The sequence below is a fragment of the Xyrauchen texanus genome, chromosome 22, assembly GCF_025860055.1.
Source record: "Xyrauchen texanus isolate HMW12.3.18 chromosome 22, RBS_HiC_50CHRs, whole genome shotgun sequence".
NCBI classification, from domain to species: Eukaryota; Metazoa; Chordata; class Actinopteri; order Cypriniformes; family Catostomidae; genus Xyrauchen; species Xyrauchen texanus.
This window is the reverse complement of record NC_068297.1, coordinates 41,748,089-41,763,284: the sequence shown is the minus strand read 5'-3', so window position 1 is coordinate 41,763,284 and position 15,196 is coordinate 41,748,089. Positions and strand designations below refer to the sequence as shown.

At 38.8% G+C, this 15,196-nt stretch overlaps 1 protein-coding gene across 1 annotated transcript; it reads left to right on the top strand.

The window, feature by feature from the left end:
* Nucleotides 1-10,176: 10,176 nt before the first annotated feature.
* On the top strand, nt 10,177-14,279 carry LOC127662714 (olfactomedin-4-like). The gene is made up of 3 exons (XM_052153999.1): nt 10,177-10,254; nt 13,795-13,981; nt 14,041-14,279. The coding sequence occupies exons 1-3, from the start codon at nt 10,177-10,179 to the stop codon at nt 14,277-14,279; spliced, it is 504 nt and encodes a 167-aa protein (XP_052009959.1).
* The last annotated feature ends 917 nt before the right edge of the window (nt 14,280-15,196 follow it).

Genomic DNA, 15,196 nt, shown 5'->3' with positions numbered 1-15,196 from the left:
CGCACAAAGTTACAAGCTATTGGTCTTATTCATTAAACAAGAGCAGAACCAATTTGTGAGTATATCATTCACAAATCTATTTTTAAGAATAGTTTTACTAACAATTTACACACACATTTTAACATATACTAATACATCAAAATTTGCGTTAATTAACATTAGTTAATGCACTATGATCTAACAATGAACAATTTTATTTTAATTAAATAACTCACACTGACACACTGTGTTTTAAATAGTATATAGAAGTTTCTTCTGATTTCTTTTTAGTCATCCAATTGTAGTAATGAAGTTGAGCAAATCAATTGTTACTATATTAGGAGGAAGGAAATAACAGTGCACACAGTATTCTTGCATCCACGGATGACGTGTGCATTAACAATGGCATTTTCTCACAGAAGTCAGAATCAAATTAATTGTACATACAGTGATAGTGAATATGAAATGTACTTACTTTTTTATTTACTTACACATGAAGTGCTTTAACTTTTAAGTTGATGTCATGCGCTTGTGCTGATCAAGAAGGCAGCAATCTCCTTACAGCTTACACGGTCCAGATGGCCTGCTTGGATTGTCATAGACTGACCTTCAAGCTCATGAAACATTCCTAAATAAGAGGAACTGAGTTTTGATCCTGGCTGATAGAAGCTTCAGGGCAAGATATTAAATGAGCGCACGACAGGAAGAGAACACTAACTTTTCGTGAGGTTGGTTTATTACATCTGTTTAAACGAGATATTTGCATATTTGCTGGCAGTATAATGATTTTTGTCTTTTTAGTCATTAGACAAGACAGTTAAAAGTGACAGGGAACTATTAAAAAGAGTCTTACAGAATACGTGCTTTAGAGGTAAATAAATGAGCGCTTAGCATTAGAAAAGAAAGTACAATATTACAGGGAACTGTTGAGGAGAGACTGTTAGAATACGTATTAGCAGACAGTATATATGATATGATAAAAAGGCAAATATCAATAAAACTAATAAGACAAGACAGTTAAAGTTACAGGGAACTGTTGAGGAGAGAGAGGGAGAATGAAACAGGTGAACACTTATTCATTATGAGCTCTAACGCATCTGTCGTGGCTCTGATATGCGGACCTTATAAATGACACAGTGTTGCACACCGGTCTGTTATTGTAGAAAAACAATACACGTAACAACAAAACAAACCGTGATTGTTTTTTTACATGTCTCAGACAGCTCCTTCATGTGCAAGCAGGCGATTCTCTGTGCGGCCTAAAGAAACAAATCGGCCAAACAAGAAAATGTATCGGCCGATGCTGATAATTACTTATTCAGAATATCTGCCGAACTATCAGCCTCTGCGAAATATCAGTCAACCACTATTATATACTAACATTAAAATACATACAATACAATGTATTTATTGTGCAACTACATGTTGTTCTGCATTATTCTCACAAGATTGTCACATTTGCTGCTACTGAGGTTGAGGTACGGGTAGGTTTAGAAGTAGGCATGGGGTTAAGGGTTAGGGGTTAGGTTCTAGGGTAAGGGTTGGGTTAGGGTTATGTTTAGGGTTAGGAGTAAGGATAACAGTGTAAATACAAATTTAAATTGATGCAGGTACTTTAAAGACACTTAATATAAATTGGGACCCGAAGATTAATAAATGCTGTAAAAAAAGTTTGTTAATGATACATAATGAATTAACAAATGTTAACAAATGAAACCTTATTGTGAAGTGTTAACCAAATTTGATCTCCTATTGTTATGAATAAGGCCTATTGTGGTTTGAACTGAAATAAAACAATAGGGATTACAATCCTCAATTATGTGTTTGTTTTTATGTCCCAGGGGTTGATTTTTATTTTAGATTAACTTCAGATTTCAACTTCTTTATTTTTGTTATTTGAGGTTACATGAAAACGGAATTTTTACCAGGCCTTTTGCTGATTTTCAAATGCCTTTTTATGTAAAGTTTAATTGTTTTACTCTTAACATAGACACAGACTTTCAACCTGAAGTATAACGGAATGAGCACTAGGTGTAAATAGCACCTACCACACAGCGTGGTTATTTACACTCAAAAAGTCTGGTGGAAACACAGAAATGAAAGACAAACTGCATTCTCAGGTGTTGCTGCAGTGGTGTAGTGTGTAAAGATGTATGCTCTGGGAGAGGGAAAATATGCCCTGCCACTTTAAGGATCCACCATCCCCCAAGCCATAATGAGTTTGAGTGAGAGTATAAAATGGCTGCCCGTTAACGTGCACCAGGTGTTACACGTGTGAAGTAAAAACAAAGTGGTGCAAAGACAGCCGAGGAGAAAGTTTGCCAGCGTGTACTGGGAGTACTAGGGATGTCATTGGAGGAGAATAAGAACAAAACAAAAAAGGGACTTATCATCAGTGCTTCTCACTTCAAATGTAGCCAGAATTACAGACAGAGCTAACATACAGAAAACTCGAATTTTAATGTGGAGGGGTGGGAGCACGGAGTCTGCCGTCTGCCGAAATGCTCTACAATGGAGTTCAAATGGAGCCAAGAGTAAGGTGATCATTGATCATCTGACCTTCCTGGATTCCCTCATCTTTGACTCTCCCTTTGCACTCCTGCAGGTAGTGCCTCACATCAGGGTACATGCGACATGCGCCAGACCTAGCACACGTTCATTGAGTTTAGGCACCCTAGGGAAACTCTCCTTTACACACACACACACACACACACACACACACACACACACACACACACACACACACACACACACACACACACACACACAGATGTTGTGTTTCCATGTTTTATGGGGACTTTCCATAGACATAATGGTTTTTATACTGTACAAACTTTATATTCTATCCCCTAAACCTAACCCTACCCCTAAACCTAACCCTCACAGAAAACTTTCTGCATTTTTACATTTTCAAAAAACATAATTTAGTATGATTTATAAGCTGTTTTCCTCATGGGGACCGACAAAATGTCCCCACAAGGTCAAAAATTTCGGGTTTTACTATCCTTATGGGGACATTTGGTCCCCATAAAGTGATAAATACACGCTCACACACACACACACACACACACACACACACACACACACAGAGCCCCATGCTTGTTAATATTGTTTGATATTTAATGTCTGATGTGGTAATTATTTGTTTAATTTAGAGTGCTTTTTTTTTTTCTTTCATTTAATTGTTTTTACATTTTCAGTATTATTGAAAATGTCCTAAAGAGTTTGATTTACAGACACTTGTGTTTTCTGGTTTCATTTTCTGGTTTAATTTGGCTCTTGAATGAGGAAATAATAAAACCAAAAAGAAAATGGAAAATCAAGGCACACAAAATCCTTTATTGTCAATGTCTATAACAAAAGTTAGAAACAGTGGGAAAAAAAGAGGGCTGCAAATCTACATGTATCGGCAAAAATGCCTTCTTCAGGGTGTAGACTATAACACACAAAAGTGACTTAAAAAGGCTCTCACTTCATTATTATTAAATTGGGCACACCTGCTCAGAAGAAAATCACCAACACACATAATTTAGTGTCAGAAATCCACTAGGTGGATTATATCTAGGTACTTGTATCATAGTAAATGATGTCAAGAGAGACAAGTTGAGTCATTTTTATTAGTATAGTGCTTTTCACAACACACCTAGTTTCAAAGCAGCTTTAACAGAAAATGAAACTGTAATATTTTATTTGAGATTTGAAATCAGTCTATAATTAGCCAGTTCTGCAGGATCAAGTTGTGGCTTCTTAATAAGCTGTTTGATAACTGCCATTTTAAAGTTTCTTGGGACATGTCCTAAGGAGAGTGAAGATTTAATATTAAGAAGATTTTCTGTGATTACAGGGAATACCTCTTTTAAGAGCTTATTTGGTATTGGATCTAACATGCATGTTGTGGCTTTTGATGTTTCGATAAGTTTTGTTTGAGAAAATTATGAGACCCTGTTTTCTGAGGTACTGTGACAGATGATTGTATAATTCCAATTTTAGTTCTGATTATTCACATTTTAGCAGTAAATAAATTCACGAAGTCATTATGCTTGTGCTGCGACGGAATATCTGGCTCTGTTGAGGCTTTATTCTTAACCAATTTATCCACAGAACTGAATAAACCCCTAGGATTGTTGTGGTTATTTTCTATGGGTTTGCTAAAAATATGCTGACCTGGCAGCTTTTAGTCTGTAGCTACATATACTATACTTCCATGCACTGCGAAATACCTCTAATTTTGTATTCTTCCACTTGCGCTCCATTTGTGTGATCATTGTACCATGGTGCATGGCTTTTTTCTTTCATTTTCTTTCATCAAAGGGGGCAACACTATCAAGAGTGCTAGAGAAGACCATTTATATTTTCTGTTATTTCATCAAGTTCTTTGAGGCTTTGGGGTTTACTGAGTGTATGAGATAGATCTGGAAGATTATTTGTGAAGCTATCTTTAGTGGTTAAAAGAATACTTCTACCTGAATGGTAGCGTGGTGTAGATTGAGTAACATTAGCTGATTGCAGCATACAAGAGACGAGGTAATGATCCGAGATGTCATCGCTCTGTGGCAGAATTTCTATAGTATCAACATCAACACCATATGACTCTGAATTAAATCTAGAATAAGATTATGGTGAAGAGTTGGTCCTGTCACCTTTTGTCTGACTCAAAAAGAGTTTAGATTATCGTTAAATGCTAATCCCAATGTATCATTTTCATTATCTATGTGAATGTTGAAGTCACCAACAATTAAAGCTCTATCTACAGTAACTACTAGATCTCAAATTCACCAAGGAAATCAGAATAAGGCCCAGGTGATCTATATACTGTAGCAAGGGTAAAAGACAACATTTTTTTTACATTAAGTCCAACCGATTTACAACCGATCAGTTCAATGAGAGAATAATGTGGGGGGAACCTGATGCGTGCTGAAAAATGGCAGATATTATGGATTAAAAGCTGAAAACAGATATGATAATTGATGCTAAAAAAGCTAGCTGGCTACAAACACAATCAACTTTTTAAAGAAAAGGACTGAAGTCAATTTCTTAATTTAAACTTGGAAAATCCATTGTCTTAATCTGACAAATATAGAATGTTTCTCTTTGTAATTATATTTTTTAAACAATCCATGCCTCATATGTTTTTTTCAACTGTAACTAAAGTTTCAACTAAGACTATTATAGGCCGTGAGACAGAGGGTTGATTGGTACCATTTTGAGGGATTAAACCGCATGGTGATTTTTGTGTAGGTATATGACCCTGTATTTGAAAAATGTGTGATAGCATTAGATTCAAGGTAGTTTTTGGTTACGGAGGACGATTTTCAAACATATGTCAAGAAAAAGGATAAATGAAATTTGACTTGGTGGCATTTTATGATAATGTCTGTCTAATGCCAGAGATTTGCCACATTTTTGCTTTATTAATGAGGTATTGAGGAAACAGAGTTAAAGGTTTCCAACCCAACATATATGCCTTTGAGAACAAGTAAGCGGTAGGGTCCGTGCATACCATATTAGATCATAGCTTTGTGAGAAGATTAACTGTTTAGTCTGGTATTGAGAAGGTTTTGGAACATGAGCAAAATAATTTATTTACAACAAATTTAACAGGAATTAAATGAACTATACCTTTTACACAAAGAATGCAATAAATGCTACTTAACCTCTTACCAAAAGATGCATTGTTTTAACCCACTGTACTACTTTACTCTTTGATTTGTGGCATAGTACACATTATACATTTGTCATATCTAGTAAGTCCATGTTCACTTCATCACCATTGTCATCATGACTTTCATCAGTGTCTGAAACACATGTTTGATTCTCACAATCTGGCTGCCTACACATATCCGTGCACTTGAGTCCATTTGCAACACAAACACATTTAGTAGTGGTCACACAGTGCTTTGGACAGTTGCAGGCCAATAAATCTAATAGAGCTTCAGGTGCTGGTTGGCCATCCATCCACTGAACTACCAGCTGGTCAACTCCTCCCACAGACTCGATCTTCCATCCATGTCCAACAGGGCTAGGTGCTTTTGGGTCCCTTTCCAAGCATCTCCTCCATAATGCAGCCTGGTAGTTAGCTCTTTGGGCATGCTTCACTAAGCAGTCTCGGCATGGTGGAAGCTGATGGCTTTCTATCTCACCCCTCTTAGCGCAAAAGAGACGGTATCTCAGGTCATTGACCTTTGTCATTGCTGCTTTTGGGGAGTAGATTTGGCATGTGAAAGTTTCCAGTTTCTCCATTAATTCAGATGGGAGGTCCCAGTTCTGGCCAAGCTCATGGAATGTGTTTTGGACACTCTTGTCTGTGATCAGGTACTTTAAAGCACTAGCTTTACCTCTCCCAGCAAAAGTACTGACAGTGTCGCATCCTGTATATGCATGCATTCCAATAAGAGCTTTGCAGACTTCTGTACCAACTGAGGTTGCCACTCTCCTGATGTCAATCAGTTTTATCCTTGCCCTTGCTCCACATTTTTGGTACAAATGTGCCCCAATTGTGTCATGGAAAGCAAGGCACATGATGAAAACATCTGTGTCCTCTGTGCAGATAACAACAGCTTTATACCCCTCTTCAACTGCATGGGCAGCATGGAGAAGAAGGCGACCATCAGCTTCTTCTTGTTGACACTGGAGAGTTGGGAATAACTCACTGCCCTGAGCTATGATTTTAAAGCACTCATCACCGACAGTTGCAAAAAGAGTTTTATGTTTGAGTAGTTCCCTGTATTTGGACTTGCTCCACTCTTTCACTAAGAATGAAATTAGGTTAGTTTTGTTACTGACTTGTGCCAGAAAACGCCTCCACTGTCTCACTAGCTGTGTATCAGTGATACTCATCAAATGGTGTCCTGTCTCTTCACCTCTCAGTGATCTCTCACTATTCTTGATGGAGTTCTCTTTGTATGTATCAAAAACAACATCTATTCTGCTGCTCTTTCTACCCTCACTCAGTGCCATGGAAAAGACTGTCTTGGCAACATCTCCAAAGGTGGCTTCATCACCTTTGACTCTTTGTACCAAGTTCATGGCATCTATCACTGTAGCGGAGTCTTCCGGGACTTGTTCTGCCACTGACACATTTTTCTGCAGTGAAGTGGCTAGAGCAGCTTTGTTTGTCTTTCGCAATAGCCCATCAGGTGTGGAAAGGGCCCAAGGCAATGGCCCAAGAGGATGAGAGAAAACATCCTCCATCTGGAGGCTGCGACTCTGAGCCATAACAATGATTCGTCCAAAGAGAGATCTGTCTGCTTTAAGGACAACTGTTCTCCCACTCGACTTGACTTCTTTCTTTTTGCACATGGTGCTGAAAGTTTTCAACTTGTTGGCTTTTATTGGATCATGGAACTTCTTCATTGGTGGATCTGCTTCAAGTCTTCTTTGAAAGCAGCATATCTTTTCTCCCCTACTTCAGATGCCATCATGAGGTCAGCTGCTATGTCCTTAGGAGCAGTCTTGGCAGTAGAGATGCTGATGAGGTCTTGGTTGCCAGCAAAGGGGTTTACCCATCCCTGAATGAGACTAACAATTGCTGACACTGCTTCCTCATCCTTTTTTATTCTTGATTGCTGCAGCTCTGCATGCTGAAGTTGAGATCTGTTGCCTTGGATCATGTCTCTCAAGTGACCAAGGAAGGCACTACGGTGTTCAGCTGTGATGTAGTACCTTTTGACAGCTCCTGCTTTCAGGCTGAATCCAGCTGTGCCACCAGGAGTTTGGGTGTCTTTATTGACAGTTACCTCTGTGGTTTGATCTACTGGGATTTTGCCAAAAGGATTGCTGCTGGATAGTTGCACTGAAAACTGCCCAGCCTGAAATGCCTGGTAGACTTCAGGATTCCTCTCTGGGAGATTGGTCATCTCAGCATAATATGAAGACAGATATCGAGCGTAGTTCACCTTATCATAGGCGAAACACCATGGTAGGAGTACTCTAATTGCATGAAGATGCAAAGTCCAATTTCCTTCACGTGAGGATCGTAAAAGACCAAGGACCACATCCTCCACAAAATCCACATATGACATCCAGTAAGCTGAGAGTTCTCCATTGCTGTGGCGGAGGTGTAAACATATGCCTGAAACAGCATAAAACATTTGATTATCACACCTCCAGAAAAGTACTTGACCAAAATTCTCAAGTAGAATTCCGTGAAAAAGTCCAAATCAGAAAAAGCATGGGATCAAAACATAAAACAAAACAGCCATATCACCATAAACTGTTGTTCAATAGAACGATTTTTTTAAACTATTTTCAACTCAAAGTTTCTCAGTGCCACAGAGGCCTAGAAAGGTGGGTGACACATAATTTTAAAGCCCCGACACTGCCTCTTCCAATGCAAAAAACCACAAGTCTCTATCACATCTGGTTCCAGAAAAATACAACCATTCACCTAATCGATCTGGTAGAGCTCTTTTTTTTTAAGAATACACAGCTAATTATAATGATGGACAGGTGATTACCTACTCAATTTCTGAAAAGCCACTGAATTTTGGTTCTGTTATTGATGGTCTTCAAGATCCTACACTCTGCAAAAGAAGAGAACAACCGTTTGGATTATAGAAGCATTTTTCTCTCTTGTAGTCACTGAACACCTTACCTTGAGGTAGGATGATATAAGTGTTGATTTCTAATGAAAGCTACCATGGATCGGATGCTATCACACATTTTCCAACACTAGAGATGTGTACCTTCATGAAAATCAAAAAGAAATTTAATCCCTCAAAATGGTACCGGTAGCCCAAATTTGGGGTCCCGTCTCATGGCCTATTAGGGTTGCTATTGTGGGCTGCCTGAAAATGCCTCGCCATGGGACAGTCCATATTTAATGTATCCATATTATTTTTATTATTATTTTCTAATGGCATTCTTATGTTCAGAGACCCTATCCTTTTAAATGACATTTCATTCTCCCTGTGTAGAAGCAACCGCAACTGCATGATAGATGATACACTACATACTGTGTGTGGCAGTTAATGAAGGACTTAACCTCATAGGCTTTTTTAGATTTTAAGTCAATGTGCTGTGTACCCTAAAAATAATTTACAGCAATGATTACATGAGGCACATTTATATAAGCCCTTTAAAGACTGATGAAGCCAAGTAGTTTTCTTTTTGCTAGATAAGTGACTTTTTACTAATTTGACTTTTAGGGATTGTGCTCTTCTTGATTGTACATGACAACTTGTTTTATATGATTGGATAAATGACCATATTCAGTAACAAAATAGTTGATTTTCTGTTCTTTTTTTCTTTTCGCTGCAGTTTTAAAAGATTCTGTTCTAGAAGTTAGGGCTCTATCACGCACACTATGGACCACCTTTATCCGATATCCCCAACATGTAAAGCACTCTACTAATGAATATGCATATGTTTGAAACTCTTAATCCATGTCCCAAATATATCCAAGACATTGAAATTGTCCAAAAGGGATTTGTGAGAGTCTTTTCTTAAGTCACTATTGTGTGTTCTAGTCTGCATTTGGCATTTTTGCTGATATGCAAAGTTTTGCAGCCTTCTTTTTTCCCACTGTTTTTAACTTGTTATAGCCATTGACAAAGACTTTTACTAAACTCCAAAAAAAAAAGTCCTCCATTTCAACTGCTTTTAGTTTCAGCAAACTTAACATAAACTCAATTAAATATTTGTATGAACATAAAAAGATTCAACAACTAAGACAAACTGAACAAGTTTCACAGACATGTGACTAACAGAAATGGAATAATGTGTCCCTGAACAAAGGGGGGATCAAAAGTAACAACAAGATACTTGTTGTGGTGCCACACAAGTATCTTGTGTGGCACCAGCTGCATTAAGTACTGCAGTGCATCTCCTCCTCATGGACTGCACCAGATTTGCCAGTTCTTGCTGTGGGATGTTACCCCACTCTTCCACCAATGCACTTGCAAGTTCCCAGAGATTTCTGGGGGGAATGGCCCTAGCCCTCACCCTCCGATCCAACAGGTCCCTGACGTGCTCAATGAGATTGAGTTCCAGGCTCTTCGCTGGACATAGCAGAACACTGACATTCCTGTCTTGCAGGAGATATTGCACAGAAAAAGCAGTATGGCTGGTGGCATTGTCATGCTGGAGGGTCATATAAGGATGAGTCTGCAGGAAGGGGACCACATGAGGGTGGAGGATGTCTTCCCTCTAACGCTTAGCATTGAGATTGCCTGCAATGACAACAAGCTCAGTCTGATGATGCTGAGAAACATCGCCCCAGACTGTGACAGACCCTCCACCGCCATATCGATCCCGCTCCAGAGTACAGGCCTCAGTGTAACACTCATTTCTTCAACTCTAAACACGAGTCCGACCATCACCCCTGGTGAGACAAAACCATGACTTGTCAGTGAAGAGCACTTTTTGCCAGTCCTGTCTGGGCCAGTGAAGGTGGGTTTGTGCGCATAGGTGACATTGTTGCCGGTGATGTCTGGTAAGGACCTGCCTTACAACAGGCCTACAAGCCCTCAGTCCAGCTTCTCTCAGCCTATTGTGGACAGTCTGAGCACTGATGGAGGGATTGTGCCTTGATTTTCCTTTTTATTTTTGGAGCATCTAATACTATTTGCACTTAGTGCACAGAAGATGCTATTTGTTGCTATTTACAAGTGGCATCTGCCAAATTATAATCATCTAACATCAAAATATTATAACATTTTTAAAAGGATAATCTAATCAAAGACTTCTCATATCAAGCATATACACTCACCTAAAGGATTATTAGGAACACCATACTAATACTGTGTTTGACCCCCTTTCGCCTTCAGAACTGCCTTAATTCTACGTGGCATTGATTCAACAAGGTGCTGAAAGCATTCTTTAGAAATGTTGGCCCATATTGATAGGATAGCATCTTGCATTTGATGGAGATTTGTGGGATGCACATTCAGGGCACGAAGTTCCCGTTCCACCACATCCCAAAGATGCTCTATTGGGTTGAGATCTGGTGACTGTGGGGGCCATTTTAGTACAGTGAACTCATTGTCATGTTCAAGAAACCAATTTGAAATGATTCGAGCTTTGTGACATGGTGCATTATCCTGCTGGAAGTAGCCATCAGAGGATGGGTACATGGTGGCCATAAAGGGATGCACATGGTCAGAAACAATGCTCAGGTAGGCCGTGGCATTTAAACGATGCCCAATTGGCACTAAGGGGCCTAAAGTGTGCCAAGAAAACATCCCCAACACCATTACACCACCACCACCAGCCTGCACAGTGGTAACAAGGCATGATGGATCCATGTTCTCATTCTGTTTACGCCAAATTCTGACTCTACCATCTGAATGTCTCAACAGAAATCGAGACTCATCAGACAGGCAACATTTTTCCAGTCTTCAACTGTCCAATTTTGGTGAGCTCTTGCAAATTGTAGCCTCTTTTTCCTATTTGTAGTGGAGATGAGTGGTACCCGGTGGGGTCTTCTGCTGTTGTAGCCCATCCGCCTCAAGGTTGTGCGTGTTGTGGCTTCACAAATGCTTTGCTGCATACCTCGGTTTTAACGAGTGGTTATTTCAGGCAACGTTGCTCTTCTATCAGCTTGAATCAGTCGGCCCATTTTCCTCTGACCTCTAGCATCAACAAGGCATTTTCGCCCACAGGACTGCCGCATACTGGATGTTTTTCCCTTTTCACACCATTCTTTGTAAACCCTAGAAATGGTTGTGCATGAAAATCCCAGTAACTGAGCAGATTGTGAAATACTCAGACCGGCCCGCCTGGCACCAACAACCATGCCACGCTCAAAATTGCTTAAATCACCTTTCTTTCCCATTCTGACATTCAGTTTGGAGTTCAGGAGATTGTCTTGACCAGGACCACACCCCTAAACGCATTGAAGCAACTGCCATGTGATTGGTTGATTAGATAATTGCATTAATGAGAAATTGAACAGGTGTTCCTAATAATCCTTTAGGTGAGTGTATATCCACATGTGGACGTTGTTTGTAGACAGATTAATAAATAATCTGTATAAATAAATTCCACAGAAAGTCTACATGGCCAAAAGTGCCAATAGTTCAATAAAACCTCTAGAAACATAATTTGTAAGTCACTTGGATAAAAGCATCTGCTAAATGACAATGGTTTTATCCAAAGCAACTCTATCTTATGAAATTGGATTCTGTCTTTAGAATGAGTACGTCTTTCATCAGCTTACTTGAGAACTGATGTAATGTTCAACAAACATTTGTCACAAAATGTTTCTATTTTTTTTCCAAGACTTTTTCCTAATTAAGAAAAACATTATTACTTGTTACATACTAATGTTTTTTTGTGTCTGAATTATGTCATGAATGTTGTCCAAAGAGGACTTTTAAAATCAAATAAAAAAAAAAAGTATCAGTAAAAGTTGCTTAACCTTCAGAAAATGTTAAACTCATGAGGTCTTGATTGATCATCAGTTCTACAAACTATGGTAGAATTATGACATTTCTGTATGATATTAATTGCTAAACACAAACTTGGCCATTCTTGGGTGGGGCAGGCCAAAATCAACATTTAAAAGGGGTTAAAGAGCTTCTTTTCATGTTAGACAATAGTGTGAAATTTGTTTCTCTCTCTCTCTCTCTCTCTCTCTCTCTCTCTCTCTCTCTCTCTCTCCAGATAACATTTGTTTTTGTGGCTATTTTGCTTTTACAAAATTATTGGACTCCAGCTATGCCTCAGACTAATTTTCTACTCATGGCAATAAATGATTCTAGTTCCAATTTATCTAAATTGCACAACATTTCCAAGTCTTGCCCCGAACTACTGATTCAATACTGTAATTCAGGTGAAAACACACCTTTGTCGTATTTACATATTTACAGTATGATGTGAGTGCTGCCATAAATCCACGCAATTACCGGTCTGAAAAGTGTTGAATTAAAGATAGAAGCATATTTGAAGATTATCAGTTGATGCTGTGAAACGTCCAGATGCTGATGATGTGTCAGATATGATGGTGTTTAAAAGCCAGAGATCTCAGCTACTACAACACAACTGACTGATGCACTATGATCGCCGCACTGCTTTGTTTCATCATCTTAAGATCTGCTGTTGTTGAGTGGAAAACATATACAGTATATTTCTTTAGCTTGTTTAAACCCTTCAAAAATGGACCAATTCTAACAGCCTGCATGTAGTCTATTCAATGAGAATTATTAAAGGATAACTAAACCCTAAACCAACTTTTTTTAGTTAATGATCTGTAAGCATGGGGCTTTATTAGTACTGGTCATTGATTCAAGTAATTTTTTTGACATTTGTGTATAAAGTGTTTCAATTCTACAATATATGGTGTAAATGTAGAGTGTATATGTAGAGTGCTGCCCTCTTCAGGTTGAACGGTGGCTACTGCAGTTGAATTTTCCTATTGGCTGTTGCGGTACTTCGTGACGTAAGCTGTGACAGCTGACGTAAGCAGGTTCCAGCTCACCACGCCAGATTCATGTACATGTCGTCTTGCGACCGTGTGAGGAATAATAAAAACATAGAGTCTGACAGCAGCTGTCAATTAATCCGTCACTACGAGTCTCAGGTCCGCACTCGGTTCGTTCCCTCTATCCCCGCCGGGGTCTGCCCACTTTTCCTGCATTTTCAAATATTTCTAGTGGGTGGAGTCAGACTCTGAGCAGGTGTTTAGTTACCCTTTAACACTATTGCCATTGCTCTGAATCCAAAGAGAAACTACGTAGGTATTGAAATGTTTGATCATCCAAAAATGAAAATTCGGTCATTTACTTGTCCAAAAATAAATAAAATAGACAAGAAAATAATTTGTCATACTGATTTAGAAGAGGACAAAGGCTGATGGATTTCATGTGGATTTTGTAGGCACCGACTCCCTGGACAGAGAGCAATACCACAGTTGATTCCAATGGAAAATGCATTTGTGAGGCATTCCTGCCCAACAGCACATTTCCAATCAGAGAGCCCATCTCGTTGGAGAACACCACAGTAGGGATCAACCACCAACTGCAGATCGAGTTTAGCAAGGTCTGGAGGAATCTCAAGAACTCCAGTCAGATTTGAGTGTCTACTGAAGATAAATATGTTACTATGTTTTCTTGTGATTTACAGGTGGAGACCTACAGGTCTATATAGCAAAGATTTTGATTGAGTTGATTGAGGGTGACCCTGACTCCTACATCCAGCTTCACATGGAGGAGGTGAAGATCAAGATCAGGGAGGTGGAGGCTCTGGTCGTGGAGCTGCAGATGTCTATACAAACCTCATCTGCTGTGCTGGTGACCATACACCACCAGGTAACACTTGAAACCCCTTTTTTAATTATGTTTGTTGAATTTTCTCGACTGTAACTCTTCCTAGGGCTTTCGAGGTACATCCACTCAGGACCTTTTCTGAGCATATGGGGGCCCTATGCAAAATCCCTTCCCTCTTGGGCCACAAGGTGTCCCCCTTTAACTGTCTAATTGAGCCAAAAACTGTCAAACTGACAATTGTAGCAGTTTATGTAGGTCTACTCATGGGGCATCAAAATATTATATTTAATTTTCTATTTAACATATTCTTCAGCAACTGAGCATTGAAACCATTCTTTGTTTGCCAACATTTGTTGCTTGCTGCTTTGTGTAATTTATTTCAATTTGAATAACAGCTTTTATTTTTTTGGTTCTTTGAGGGCCAATGTGATGTTGACCATTTAGGCAACTAGTTTTGATTTATTGATTGTATAAAATAGTAATAGTCATTCGGGAACATAGTCCTCATCTTATTTTGGATGTGTACCCAACATAAAGAATATGGCAAGCACCCAAATTAAGTATTTACAGTAAATCTAAATTCTATTAATCGAAAAAAAAAAAATTACAGTATCAAGGGAAATAATCAACAATTAGGATTTGTCATAATCGTGCAGCCCTAATTAAACCTTAAACTAACCTTCAAACTGTTGCAAACTTTCAGAAAAGGTTTTGTCAAGCCAAAATGCAAAGTTTTTTTTGTCTTATCAGAATGAGCTTTATTGCCAAGTGTGCTCACATACACAAGGATGTTTTTGGGTGATTGGAGAAACAAGCAAGTAAATGCACACAGAACATTACAGTGAGACACAATATAAAACAAGGTAAGAGTAAAAATAGGACATATAACATAGATTGGCATATGTAAATGTGCAAGTGGTAATATATGTGCAAGGTAGGTGTAAGTACAGTTATTTAATACAGTACAGTTAAATTAAATATGAGTGAATTTACATATGTACATGACATACATG

Coding starts and splice junctions, on each gene's coding strand:
- LOC127662714 (XM_052153999.1), top strand. CDS start 10,177: ATGCTGAGAAACATCGCCCCAGACTGTGACAGACCCTCCACCGCCATA. Junction 10,255..13,794: donor TCCAGAGTACAGGCCTCAGT/GTAACACTCATT, acceptor TGGATTTTGTAG/GCACCGACTCCCTGGACAGA. Junction 13,982..14,040: donor GAGGAATCTCAAGAACTCCA/GTCAGATTTGAG, acceptor TGTGATTTACAG/GTGGAGACCTACAGGTCTAT.